The sequence below is a fragment of the Lepisma saccharinum genome, chromosome 11, assembly GCF_977018435.1.
Source record: "Lepisma saccharinum chromosome 11, izLepSacc3.1, whole genome shotgun sequence".
NCBI lineage: Eukaryota > Metazoa > Arthropoda > Insecta > Zygentoma > Lepismatidae > Lepisma > Lepisma saccharinum.
In genome coordinates, this window is record NC_139239.1 from 62729816 (window position 1) to 62744589 (window position 14774).

Here is a 14774-nt window from a genome sequence, read left to right on the forward strand (position 1 = left end):
GATGCTTAATTCGCATAGTGATCATTAGGGCCCGAGACTTTATGTCCTATAAAACTGTAAAATATGTATGTAATTATGTCATATAAATTGGATAATATGTCATGAAAAATTACAAATATGTCAGAAAAATGCAGAAATATTCCCAGTATAGCACAAAATATGCACAACAGTACTCTCGAATTTCTCCCATACCCGATAGAGTAGAGTAGGGGCTGTAATGTACCGAATGTTATTTTTACTCTTGACTGATTTTTGTGAAAAGCGAAAAAGGCAAAGAAATGAGAACGAAACTTCTTTACTTCCCATGCAACAATCAGAGAGAACATTTTTCCTCAATAATGTTTGCATGGCTATCAATTGTCGGCGGGATAAAAAAAGAGGGGTATTATTGTTCTGTACCAGTGATGCGCCGTAGACTATAAGTTTACGTCTACATACGTTATCTACACGTAATCTACGCGTAGATTACATTGGGTTGTAGTTTACATAGACTACGTAGACAATCTAAAGTACATAAAAATTAATTTTCAAGGGTTTCATGAAAGGAAAGTGACATTTTCAACTATATTGGTTCCTAAGGAAATGAAAAGAATCCTACTTACAACAAAATGTCTCTTCTCTTCTATCATCAACTATGGAAGAAGATAAATAGTATGCAAAAAAGACAACAGATGGCAGTCGTGAGGCAAGAGTGGTCTTTTTCCTAAAAAAAACACTAGAATATTTCTATTAGGTTTCTTCCTAGGTGAGAAATTGTTCGAATTTGGAAGAAAGAGTATGAAAAGTTCCCTTCACACATCAGTAACTGATACGCAGTATAATTTTCTTTTCATTCCACGGCGCCCTTTGCTAAGTTATCACCTTTCGCAATGTTGTTTACATAGATTACGTAATCTACGTGTATAAAATAGTCTACGTGTAGAATGCAGACTATCGTTGTTTACGCGTAGACGCACATCACTGTTCTGTACTAAGAAAAGACGGCACCTTTCTTCCTTCGTCGTAATTTCCATATCCTGTCATCGACAATATGAACTATCCGTTGTGCTAAAGCTACAAAATTGAAGAAATATATTGTAAAGACGCGAAATTGGTGAAATATGTCAAAATATGCTTTGTCAAATTTGTCTATGTCGGCTGATTTTCATCAGATATATAAAGATCTCGCCCCAATATTAGATTCGAAGCCAAATGAAAAATATGTTTTAACATAAAGTCCTGGGCCCTAGTGATCATATACACTATATTCCTACGCGCAATATTACTGCACAACAGCCATTCGAACAGCCAATAGGATTTCTCAAAAGCTACGCGTTTGTTTACATTAATTTCATTCTTCCAGAGGACAGAGAGCAGGCACGGTGGAATAATCTTGTTTGATTTTGATTTGTTTGTATTTTACTTCGAGTTTCTGCCAGTTCTGGCTAATTGGGAGGATGAGAATGAATGCTGATAAAATGAAGTAGACGAAGGGACAATTACAAACGGATACAGACAGCACACAAGACAAGTCCCACAAAGGATTATACTGTCTATGAGTCCAGACGCCAGAGCTTCGCTAGTCTGTAAATGTAGTCAAGGGAAGTGAAGTTGATATTTTGGTGTCTTGAGAAAGGGTCATCCCATACACCCATAATTTTGTTTGTTCCATCATCCATTTCATCGTCACGACTAACTCAGCGACTAGAAAACGAGACGTACAATAACCGTAAATGGAATTACTCAACGGTCTAGTTACCTACGAGGGATGTCCCATAAGTAGTGAGCCTGATAGAGTTCCCATAGTTCAATCTGAAAATTATTTGGGGATTTGAAATGGCAATTCTTTGTAAGTGTATATGCAAAGCAGTGTCCAGTTCTAACCATCCTATTCTTCTGTGCAGGAGCTAGAAGTGTGCTAAGTGTGTAACGTCAGAAAAATTAAGAGAGAAGCTATACGAGCAGTGATCAAGTATCTGTTGAAAAAAAGGTTGAGTCCCAAGGAAATCCATGAGGATATGGTGACATTAGGAGAGGATGCTCCATCCTCTGCCACAGTGAAGAGATGGGTAGTCGAATTTAAGCGGGGGAGAGTGAGTGTGGAAGATGATCCTCGCCCAGGCAGGCCAGTGGAGATGGTGGCACAAGAAAATGTAGAGAAAGTGCACAAGATTATTCTTGTAGACAGACGTGTGACTGTGCAATATATTGCAGAGGAACTGAAGATGTTAAAATCAACAGTGGAGCGCATTGTGCATGAGCAGTTGGGGATGAAAATGGTTTCTGCGCATTGGGTTCCAAAACTTCTGACAGGTGAACAAAAGTTGACAAGAAACGAAATCTTGAGCTGTTGCAGGCCGATCCACAAGGATTTGTTGAACGACTTGTGACTGTTGACGAAACCTGGGCTCATCACTATGTACCGGAGCCAAAACAGGCATCAACATAGTGGAAACACCCCGGCTCCCCAACCCCCAAAGAAGGCAAAGTCCGGTCCCTCTGCCGAGAAAGTGATGACGACAGTTTTCTAGGACTCTAAGAGTTTTTGTTGGTTGATCATCTCCGAAGGGGAAACACTATGACCAGAGAGCATTATGCTTCCCTGGTGAGGCAATTACGGGATGTTTTGAATACTAAGCGACGGGGAAAGCTCTCTAAAGGGGTGATTCTGCATCACGACAATGCACGTGTTCACACATCGCTTCTTGCAATGGCAACCATCCGTGATTGTGGGTTTGAATTGTTGGAACATCACCCTTATTCTGCCGATCTTGCTCCATCAGACAATCATCTCTTCCCTAACCTGAAAAAAGCTTTGGGCGGTGTGCATTATCAGTGTGAAGATGATCAGGGTGACTATTTTGCAAGCCTTGAGGAAAGCTTTTATGAGACCGGGATAAAAGTATTGCAGAAGCGTTGGCAAAAGTGTATGGACCTGCAGGGAGACTATGTAGAAAAATAGGTTGCTATTGTGGTCCAATCCTGTTTCCTTCTAGGTTAGGCTCGCTACTTATGGGACACCCCTCGTATTATTGTCGTGCTCGGACAGACGACCCGGTTAAATCAAATACTTTATGTCCCGTTCATACACAATAATGAATTGCGTGTATTTCTTTCCATATATCATTCAGTACATGATACACATAATTTATGTGGCATGTTGTTTTTAATATAGAGTAGTCATTTTTAATATAAATATACCATATTGTAAAATAAGCTCCCGCGTGGTTAGCTCTCTAGCCTTTGGTGCGAGTGTTCCCGGGTTCGATTCCCGGTCGGTCCCCCCAAAATTTCGGCGTTGACCCATCGTCTTGAGGACAAAACTTCTAAAAGCAGCGGGCTCCGGTCACGAAAGCCAGAAAAACAGCTGCAATGGGATCCGATGCGCTGACCACGCATCACCCAATCAAAAAAAGAAAAGCCGCTCTGGCTGGTCCTGGCCCTTCAAGGGCTGTTTCGCCACGGGGTTTATTATTTTTAGTTTTATATTGTAAAATAGGTGAAAAAAGATGAAAACTATTGTAATCTGCATGTAGGGTTTTCTAAATATATAATTTAGTTTTCTATATAATGTTAAATAAAATGTTCCTCTAAGACAGTGCCCCTCGCCCCCTCCCTTATCGACGTCCCTGCGTTTATGTCTATTAAATCACCTTGTCTTTCCAGCTTTATGAGAAAGCAAATGTTGACACGATACACATTGTCACACTTTCCCTCTGCTGATTAAGAAATTGATAAGCGGAAAAAGTGAGACTAAAACAATTTTAAAAAGAGGGCACCACACCAACAAATATATAACAGTGATTCCATTGCAAATGCACAGGGGCGCCAACTTGTCAAAATTATTGGAGGGGGCTCTGATCACTGAAATAAATTAATGAATGACTCACTCTCTCCCTTTTTTAAGTTTTGGCCTCAGTGTTCGGAATCTAAAAAGCCCATGAATTCCTCAAAAATATCAAAATTTTTATTCACAGTTCGAATGCAGAATATTCGCCACAGCAGCAACATACAGGTGAGTAATAAATTAGTGTGCATTATTTATGAAATGACCCATGTAATTTAAGAAAAAAGAAGTGATAAAAATTTTCATCTAAAATAATACTAAAAGAATAATAAAACAGATGGATGAATATGTCACATGTTTCGTCAACCATAATAGCAAAATATTCCCGACTTTTAATTTAATATCTGTTACCACAGTGCAAAACAGATCTCCCTAATATATCAATGATCTCGTTCTGAATGTTATGTGAGAGCCATTTGTAGCTCGAACGTCTCATCCACTATCCTATTCATACACATCGTCTTTTGAAACTCTTTTTAGTAAAAATTTTAACAATACTCATAATTACATACTTAGTATATAGTAATAAGTCATGTGTTTTGCTGTCTCTGGTCATAGCCCCCCAAAGTTGATGGTCTAGAACATTTCAAATGTGTATTTAAAATTAAGTTCATGTGGCACAGTTCAGAGTAAACTTTACAAGAGAAGCAAAATAATACATTAGATCCTCTTACGCAAAACTATTTGGGGGGGCTCGCCCCCACATCGTTAACATTGGGGGGGCTCGAGCCCCCCCTAGCCTCATGGAGTCGGCGCCTATGCAAATGCATCACAACCGCCGACCGGTTTCTTTTCCTTGCTTGCGTGGGTGGACATCTCTACTCCACCAGGAGGAAAGTCGACGCGGGGAAGAACCGGCTGAATTAGTAATTCAGAAAGTCCTTCAATTGGCATTGTTCGTCGCTTCTATCCTCTGATAAGGAAACTAGGACGCTGTCAGGGAATTCCGTTTAGGTGTGACATAATATCTTTAGGTGGGGTCTGATTTGGTCATAAGATTGATTTTTCCCTCTTCTGCCTTTGTTTTATTCTTTCTCTCTCATTCTTTTATTTCCTTCTGTTTCATTCTTCCTGCTTCATACTTTCATCTCCTTCCTTTTCATTTCTTGTCTCCCTATCTTTCTTCTTTCACATTTCTTCCTCTCAGATTATTTTCTTACATTCATACTTCTCTATTTGTTGAAATTCTCCCTTTTCTGTTTCGAATTATTTCCTTTTGTACAGTGACCACTTTAAACTGTAGGTCCAGTCCCGATTAGCCATTCTGTGCGTAAAGTTGACTTAAAACCAAACCGGGATTCGAACGCGGGTAATTATATTAATGTGAGATTTGATTTCGTAGTCACAAGATTGTTTCCCCACCTACTTTCTATCTTCGCTTTTCTTTCCCATTCTCTCTCTCTCATTTCTTTATTTCCTGCTTTCTATTTCATTCGTCCTCTATCTAATATTCCTTTCTATTTTCTTTCTTCGCTTTTCCTTTATCATTCTATGATTTTACTTTTACTTTAACTTTCGTTTCAGCTTTTATTTCTTTCTTTCTCTCCTTTAGCTTTCTTTCTTTTTCACTTTCTATATCACCAACTTTTCTCTGTCCCTTTTCTTCTATTTCAAATTCACTTTATGCACATATAGGTTAAATGGGACTGGACCTACAGTTTAAAGTGGGATCTGAACAACTACGTGCCTCCACCGGATATCGAACCCATGGACCTCAAGATTATAAAGCGATAACGTCAACACTACGCCACCGATTCCCACTTTTCTGTTTCTTCTTTCTATCCAATCTGCCTCCAATTCCCTTTCTTCATATTTCTCCTTTTGTATTTTTGTTGACAAAAAAGCGACGCTAAATAATAAATTAAATCAAATTAAAATTATTTTGATCTCTCACTCACTTTGTGGGTGAATCTATCTATTTGCTCTGAAACAACTATTGGTAGTATCGGAACTTGAAATGGAAAATAGCTGATGGAATTCTCCAATGGTTTACCATGGTGGCAAGAAGACACAGCTAGAGGATGCTTTGCAAAAATTTTGCTAGCTGGAGCGATACCATCTCCCCGCATCCCCCTCAGTTGGTCGTATTAAAATCACGTTGTTTTCGAATTTCTCATGCAGCTTTTTGAATTGGCAAGGAGGTTTGTAGGAACCGACGCTCGCAATGCATCACGTAAAGATCAACACTTCGACACATTTCCCTCGGGGCAAATGCTAGGATGGCAACTTAACAAACGCCACTTTTTTTTCATTTTCCCGTCGCAGTTCACTAACAGTACAAGAGACAACAAACACTTGGATAATGGAACTTGCTTGTCACAATAAGAGCTTATTGAGGGACAAGAACTCAGTGAAACAACAGGCTTGCCTGTTACGATGTACACAGAACCGTTTGCAAAATTAACGATTAGATCACTGACCTTTTGCTGATATAGTCCAATCCAGAAGCACACAAACGTCAAACAGAAAAGTAGACGTTGAAACACTTCACGTGCAGTCGTTCACCTTGCAACAGCACAACAGCTGACCTGCAGGCAGCAAACGACAGTAAACAGCCTTGCTTAGTCGAACCTCTTGCAACCATCGCGTCACATGACTTCTGACGTAACAGTTCATGACTGTATTTTGTTGTTCCTTTTTCCCTACTGCGGAAACCAGTAAAAAAGCACAGGAGGTGTATCATTATTGGCTGTTTTGGTTTCCTTTCGTGGAGGAATGCATAAGTCACATTGGCAGAATGTTCGAGGAAGACTTTAGTTGTGCGCTAAGGCCTCAAGGTAACCTTTCTGCAGGTGTACACGTTTGCAGTCCCGAGCGATCCTGCTTGGTACACGAGTTGCGAAACTGACCGTTTTCCTATACTGACTGGACACGGTAGTGCCTGCAAGTCTTGAGTTCGCCCTTTTGAGGTCACTAGTTCAAGGGCGCGTCAAAGATCCGAGCAACAAGCGGATTTATACTTAGCGTCGCTTTTCTTTCAATTTTGTTTAGTCGCGACGATGAGAATGAATTATGATTTGTGTGTATTTGTGTTTTTGTTATTTGGCGTCCTCTTTCTGTCATTTTTTCGTTAATCGCAACGATGAGGATGAATGATGATTTGTTTCTATCTGTATTTTTCTCATTTTGCAGGGACGGCGACAGGCGTGGGCAATATATCAGTGTATTCTGATGTTCATTCCATGTATATTTTACTTGTGAATATCAAAAACTCAATATGCTGACCAAGGCAGTAATTTATTTTATTATAAAACATAAACTAAACTTAACGTTTCAATCTTCTAGGAAGGTCTTCTTCAGACTCTGCACCAAGTACAAATGTAACAAGGTACAAAAACAGGACGATAAAAAAGTGATAATAGGGAATGTAGACCTATTATTTGATGTGTTTCTTTATGTACCTGTCGTCTTCAAATAACCATATGGTATACAAAATAACAATTAACTAGAGAGTAAATATATACAAAGAGAGCTCAAACCAAACGGGCCTCCCCGATGTCGTAGTGGTAAGGTCGTCGCCTTGTAATCAAGGCGTTAGGGGTTCCGCGTTCGAATCCAGGTCCGGAAATGGGTGTTCTTTGTGAGTGTCCTTTCATTAATTTCATCATTTCAACACTCATTCTCATCTTCGCGATTGGCATACAAACAAAGGAAATGTGACGAGCACCTCGCTTCGGCTGCCTTTACACGCTCAGTGATCCCGGGTTCGATACCCGGTGGAGGCATATTGCACAGTGGTTCGGATTCCACTTTAAAGTGTAGGTCCAGACCCGATTAATCTATCTGAGCATAAAGTGGCCTTAAATAAACCATTTAATCAATCAAGCTCACATCAAACTCGTCATTTTATAAAAATAGAAGATGCGTCCATTTAAGAGGGGCATTGCCTGAGGATTAAAATACAGGGTGTCCCAAAATGATTACTCTGATTTCATAGTGTTCTTACTCTTTAGTGATTGCACTGATTTTGATTTTTCTCTTGCAGATGCGTTGGACCAATCGTCGAGTTTTTCTGGCTGTGTGAAATTAATATGCAGGTTTGTCACTAGGAGCGCTGTTACTGTTTAATCTGAAAACATGGCTTCTACACAAGAAAAGGCTTAGTGTGTCATGTGGCTGGCTGAGATGTAATCACCAAAAACGGTGCAAACGGAAGTTTCAAAATCGCTATGGAAAACAACCATCAGATATGAAATTGATTAAATCTTGGATGCTAAAGTTTTTATAAAGAGGTACAGTCAGTGGCGGCTGCTTAATACGTGCTACCGTGCTATAGCAGGCTACTCAATTTACTAAAATGAAAAGAAAGAAAGGGGCACATTTCATAGATTGAAGAAGTTTAATAAAACACTGCAGTGAAATGAAAATTCTCACGTTAAGAGGCTCAAAAATTTGCAGCGCGCTATGTATTTTCCGCACGCTCTTAACCTACAACGAATACCGTGCTATTGGCTTCATAGCACGCTTTCGCCACCTCGCGGCGCGCCGAATCTGGCCGAATGCCCCTCGGTTCTACGGGGGAGGTAGGGTCGGAGCCAATCAGCTCGCGAAATTCGTCTGCTAGCGTGCTACACAGATCCACAGCACGGTAAGTGCCGTCATCTCAGTATAAGAAGAAAGTTTGCGGATAGCTTTACAGAAACACACAAATTCTTTTCGCGCTGTTCATGGTCATGCACGTGGCATATGGAGCAGTCATTGTAAAGGACAGTTGTTCCAAGCAGTGGCGTACGAGAGGTTGGGGCTAGGAAATTGATGGGTGGCTACATCCCATCTCCAAATTTTGAGTTTCGGACGAAAGCAGCAAAGAACTCGGAAACAAAGAACCGTGTTAAATGCAAACACCCCTTAAAATAATCTCCGATTACCATTTTTGTCTTTGAATAACTTAAAATGAAGGCTTAAATCGGTGATTGCAAAATATTTTATAGTTTATTCCGACCGTACGTAGAAACCAGCTATGTGATACAGACCTTTACAATTCCAGACCCCCCGGGGGAAAAAAAAACCTGCGTACGCTAGCAACTCCAAGTGAGTGTGTAAATGTGTATGTGTTTTTTGTGGGGGGGGGGGTAATTGTAAGTGCAAGAAACAACATCTACCTGTAGCACGCATCTGTGAAAAGGCACGAGCCGCCGCTGGGTACAGTCGAAAAGGGTAAAGGTGCTGGGCAGCCATCGACATCTGCGTAAACGTTCGCGCAGCCTTCCATGCATCATGAATATCGATTTTGAAACTTCCGTCGTGCAATTTTTGGTGATTTCATCTCATCCAGCCACACAAGTGCTGAGCCTTTTTCTTGTGTAGAAGCCATGTTTTCAGATTAAACAGCAGCAGCGCCCCCTAGTGACGAACCTGCATATTAATTTCACACAGCCAGAAAAACTCGATGATTGGTCCAACGCATCTGCAAGAGAAAAATCAAAGTCAGTGCAATCACTAAAGAATAAGAACATTATGAAATCAGGGTAATCATTTTGGGACCCCCTGTATATCTTCCATTTACAGGCAGAACTATTTGAGACTTCCGGAAAACAGCGTCATTGTTCATGGAGTTAGCTGCCATGATCCTATAACGAAATACTGTGGAATTGAAACCACTAACTCAACTTTCGAAGTGTAACTAATGAATGTCCATTTGTGGAAGACTGAGCTGTACTTATTCGACTCATTGTTTTATTTTGTGTCAATTTTCTGCTAGTTGTAGCTAATGACAATGAGTGGTTGAATGATGATGTCTCGGGAATCTCTGGAGCAAGTAGTGACGCGAGGCGGCTCAACCCATACACACGTGAGAGGCAACGGGATTGCGTGGATGAGAAAAAGTGACTGCAGTTCCCAGCCTTTGCAGCAGCGTTTTCAGCTTCGCTCTGCCCACTTGATTTCCCCCCTTCTCTGCAACTATGCGCGGCCTTGATCCACAGATTCCGGGAATAGAGTGTAGATCTCACAAACGGGGCCTCCCCAGTGGCGTAGTGGTAACGCTCCGGGTTCAATACCATGTGGAGGCTCGTAGTGGTTCGGATACCACTTTAAACTGTAGGTCCACTCTCGATTAACCTTTCTGTGGACTCATAAAGGAACTTAAACATACCCCACTATCACTATCTTGACTGTGGGATCCAGGCGCCAGAGACTCGTCGGTCTGCAAAAATTAAGTTTCAAGGGTGTACTATGCAGAAGAGAGATTGACATTTGAGATTGTTCGAAAGTGTCACCCCTTGCAGCAAAAGTAATCTGTGAAAAAGAGATGAATTAGGGGGTACATGATCAAGTTTGATGAATTCCTTGTGTCCAAAATCCATTTCTACATAATGTCAACTATTCGTCCTAAATGCATGTGTTCATCTAACTGTACGTGTATTCCTTCTCCCCCGCATAAGAGACACTAAGACTGACTTGAGATAACAAATAACAACTTATCAAATAATTTTTCAATTCTGAACAGATATTTCAATGATATTTATTTGCCTTTTCAGTGAATTTTTCTCAAAATGACATTTCTTTAGCCTAGGAAATATTCATAGAGAATGATCGAAGAATTGTTTTTTTCGTGCGTGTTTTAAAACTTATCTAATAAGAAATTCATTTTAATTCAAACATTCATACATTTGTCAGTTGTAAAAACCTTGTAAGCCGAGAAAAGTGATCATTAACTCCCAACGAGTAAGCTACACTTCTTTCAGTTAAATATTCATCTAATGATGCTCAGTTACATGCACTTGAATTATGAAAAACTAATTAACTTCTTCACCATCACACTTTCTTTCTTGGCCGAATATATACAGGGTGGGTCAAAAGTCGCAATACATCGAAATAACCCCCAACACGCATATCCAACACTCACTGACACCTATCCCCACAGTGGCTTCGTTTATTTAGGTGTATTGCGACTTTTGACCCACCCTATACAATGGGGTATATGTGCCTTGTATCTTTTGCACGTGTGTAAAACTCATATATATGGTCGTACATTTATTCTACCCACCCTAACTTATAAATATACAGCTTCTACCAAACCGGTCGGAAATTTATGGCGCAGTCCCAGCACTTTTGGCTAATCGCGACGATGAGAATGATTCATGATTTATGTCTTTTCGTTACTTAGCGTTACTTTTCTGCCTTTTTGATCAATTGTGCGACGATGAGGGTGACATATGTGACACATTTGGGGTGTCATAAGAGCCTTTTCAGGCACTCAAATGTCAACCACACTTCCACGCAGTACACCTGAACTGCATTCTTTCAGACTAACGAAGATCTGGCGTCTACAGTCAGTATAATCCTCTGTGGGGTTTGTGTTCTGTCCATGTCTGTTTATGATTGTCATTTCACCAATTTAATCTTAACACCTGTTATTCTCATCAACCAAATAAGTATATCAATCAATATGCGAGACAGTTTGTTAGGCCGAAACTTGATTGATCGATTTGGTGTTTTAAGTTCACTTTATGCACAGCAAGGCTAATCGGGACTGGACCTACAGTTTAAAGTAGAATCCGAACCACTATATGTCCCCATCGAGTATCGAACCCGGAACCCCTTGATTACAAGGCGACGACGCTACCACTGCGCCATCGGAAAGGTCATTCGGCCGAAACTACCCCTCCCGAAATATATATCCAGAGTCTCTAAGGATATTAATACTAACTGACTGTAGTGGCGCGTTTTTTGACCGTTTGGTCTTGTTTGTAGAAACTGGGAACATGGGCGCACATAGGAGGCAGATCATGACACCCATCATAAGAATTGTGGAAATTAATGATACCGTTACGTCACAAGTAACAAAAAAAGGTTCAAAATGTGGGGCCACTGAAAATCATATCTGGGATTTGATTATCGGTCAAAAATGTTAATATTCGAATAAAGTTAATACGCATCAGCAAAAAGCAGTAGTGTCGACACCTGTTTTTCACCCCCTTCTCCCCACACTTACAAAACTTAATAAGGATACCTTCCCAGTCAACACACTAACCTTGCCACAACGTTGTATGAATGTTGTATTTATGATGAATGTTGTATGTAGGGGAACAAGGTTGTGATAACGTTGCCACAACGTTGTATGCTTGTTGTATTTATGATGAATGTTGTATGTAGGGGAACAACGTTGTGATAACGTTGCATCAACGTTACAAAAAACATTCCACTGAATACGCTTTAGTTTGGATGATCACCACCATGAGCGCCACAAGCGTCAGATCGGAGTGTTTTGTTTAATCTGAATTTGTGTGTGCACTGACCACCAAACCTTATATTTCCTACAGCATACACTAGATGGCAGTGCGACTCAAATGAAAAACAAACATAACTTTTAGCAACACAAATAAGGATACTTTCGATTGTAATTAGTGAAAAAAAAATGTGTTTTATTATCCTTCGAAAGATGTGTGAATATTGAAATTGTAAGGAAGATCAGAAAATGAAATGTGTTGAATACAAGTGAAACTCCCATGATAAATATTTTTATTCCAGACTATATAATCAGGAGCTAAGTACTGCATAACCACGTCAGTGCGTCGAGAGAAAATCCCCTTGGAACATTCGCTGTGACTGTAATTTCAGTACGTTTGGAACGGACGACTGGAGGTAATTGCAGTCTATACAGTGGTCTGGTGTTTCCGAGGTACATTGTTGAACGCCTTGCTGCGAAGGGATATCTAGCTCGAACGACACTTTTCAGGTGGCCGCAACTAGGTTGTAGCCCCAAACTTTCAACGGTGGAGCTCTGGTCACAGTACTTAGAGGTATCAATACTGCTTATTTTGAAGCAACCCGTGTTTTGCAACCCACGCTTGCAACACGTGCTTGTACAGGAGAAACCTGTGTTTGCCACCCAGTTATATCTGGAGCAAACTGTGCACGCAATTCCCGTTTGCAGCACTTGTAACTCTGTTTCTCATTGTTGTTTCCGCCTTGTTGATTTTAAGATAAGTATCGGTAGGTCTCCTCCCTGTGTTCACCATGCATAAAGGGCTCACCCAACAAGTTGGGGGTGCACACGCTCGAGACAGGAACATACAAAAACAAGACCGAGGAAAATCAAGAAGCACCTCAGCTGATTCAAAGACAGCTAGGGATCGCTCTCGATCCCCTCTCCAACAACAAAAGAAGCAAAAATACCACGAACAAACACGCAATCCAAAGTTAAATCCCAGAGATACCACACAAATTGATGGCCGAACTGAAGAAAATTCCACTGTCTACAACTTCCTACTACAAAATTACGACCCCAAGTACAGAACTCCTAAGTTGCTCCTTCAACAATTACAAAAATACCTCCCCCGAGCACAAGTAGAACAAATTATATTCACCAGAAATGGCATAATTATAAAATCCAGAGATCCGCAATTTCTATCCACTTTGAGAAACAAAGTTTCGTTCGAAATTTTTGGACCACAGGCTGCTCTATCCCAACTGACACCCAAAACTGCCAAACAATCACCACCCCCAAACAAACCACCTCATATGTCAGTCGTTATTAAAGGCGTAGATCCAGAACTCGCTGACCAAGAAGTATTAGAAGAACTACGTTTGGAAGGGCATGAAGTTATAAAATGCGTTCGAATCCAAAACAACAACGGACCAACTTACCTGATGCGAGTAATAACAGATTGTTCCAGCACAATCGATCGCTTACTTCATGAAGGGGCTTATATATATCGCCAACGACATAGGGTTGAACCATCGCATTCAAGGGCACCTCTTCCGTTACGATGTGAACGCTGCCAGAAATACAACGTACACACTACGGCAAATTGCCCCGAAACACCTATCTGTGGCTATTGTTCTGGCCAACACACGACTAAAGAGTGCACAAATCTGAATGCACCACCCAAATGTAACACGTGCAAACAGGCTCATCCCTCATATAGTTACCGTTGTGCTGCACGCCCAAACCCCGAAGCCTCACGCCCTGACCTAACTGTACCATTAAGAACTATGGACTCTACAACTCCACCACAGAACTCTCTGAAACAACCAGTGACTGTTGAAGATCTACTTAGATTTCAAACATTAACCCTACAAAATATCCACCCATTTCTACGCCAACATATATTACAACAGATAGTACAGACAGCTAAGACTCTTTTTCGTGTCCACCTGTTCGCTACATATTCTGGTCCACATGTACATTTTCAAATTGTACCACTGGAAACTGAAGTTTAGAAACCTAACTGTTATTTATATAATTATGGCGGGCTATATACAATATAATTTCCTATTTATGAACATCCGTTCTCTACCGAAACATAAAGCTATATTCCAGGAACTTCTCCTGGAAGAAGACATTCATTTCTTTGCACTGAATGAAACCCGTATCCCCAAAACCACACCCCTTTACATACCCAGGTATTCCTTGCTACATACACCTGGTCCTACAACGGCGCAACGATTATGTGGTGGAGTAGCCCTAGGGATCAAGCCAAAATTTCCCTATAGAACAAATATATTACCACCTCAATTACCATACCAAGAATATTCTATTGCCACACTTTATCTCAAAAGTATAAATGTGACATTGGCTACTGTATATATACGACCCACAAGCCCTCTACCTACGGACTTCTTTCTTTATATCGCTTCTACATACCGTCACTACTTCATACTAGCTGATATTAATATACATAGTCGAACAAATGCAGAACGAACAGCTTTCCACACTACCATCGATAACAATACTACAGGTATATTTCAAGATTTACCATCTGCAACTCGTCCAGAGAGTAACACAACCCCCGATGTAGTTTTTGTATCACCTTCCTTAGCTGATAAAATTAACATAGAAGTCCTTGCACCGATAGGAAGTGATCATGCACCAATTAAAATAACTCTACCAGTGCACCACTATACTCAACACAAACAGGTTCCTCCAAAGCGGATCTACGATTATAACAGAGCAAATTGGGAAGGTTATCGAGAAGATCTCTCCACTGTCTTTCAAAATCTC

General features: G+C 40.6%; 3 protein-coding genes across 3 annotated transcripts in view; 2 read left to right on the top strand and 1 right to left on the bottom strand.

The window, feature by feature from the left end:
• Nucleotides 1-6582, bottom strand: part of LOC145994853 (high-affinity choline transporter 1-like) — a 73207-nt gene extending 66625 nt beyond the window's left edge. Inside the window, exon 1 of the mRNA XM_083131247.1 lies at nt 6247-6582. The gene's annotated coding sequence lies outside the window, so the exon portion shown is untranslated. The remainder of the gene's footprint in view (nt 1-6246) is intronic.
• LOC145995058 (protein GVQW3-like) lies at nt 1998-2369 on the top strand. Its single transcript, XM_083131589.1, has one exon. It carries the CDS (start codon nt 1998-2000, stop codon nt 2367-2369), a length of 372 nt encoding a protein of 123 aa, XP_082987715.1.
• LOC145995059 (histone-lysine N-methyltransferase SETMAR-like) lies at nt 2558-2941 on the top strand. The gene has a single exon (XM_083131590.1). It carries the CDS (start codon nt 2558-2560, stop codon nt 2939-2941), a length of 384 nt encoding a protein of 127 aa, XP_082987716.1.
• Nucleotides 6583-14774: the final 8192 nt, after the last annotated feature.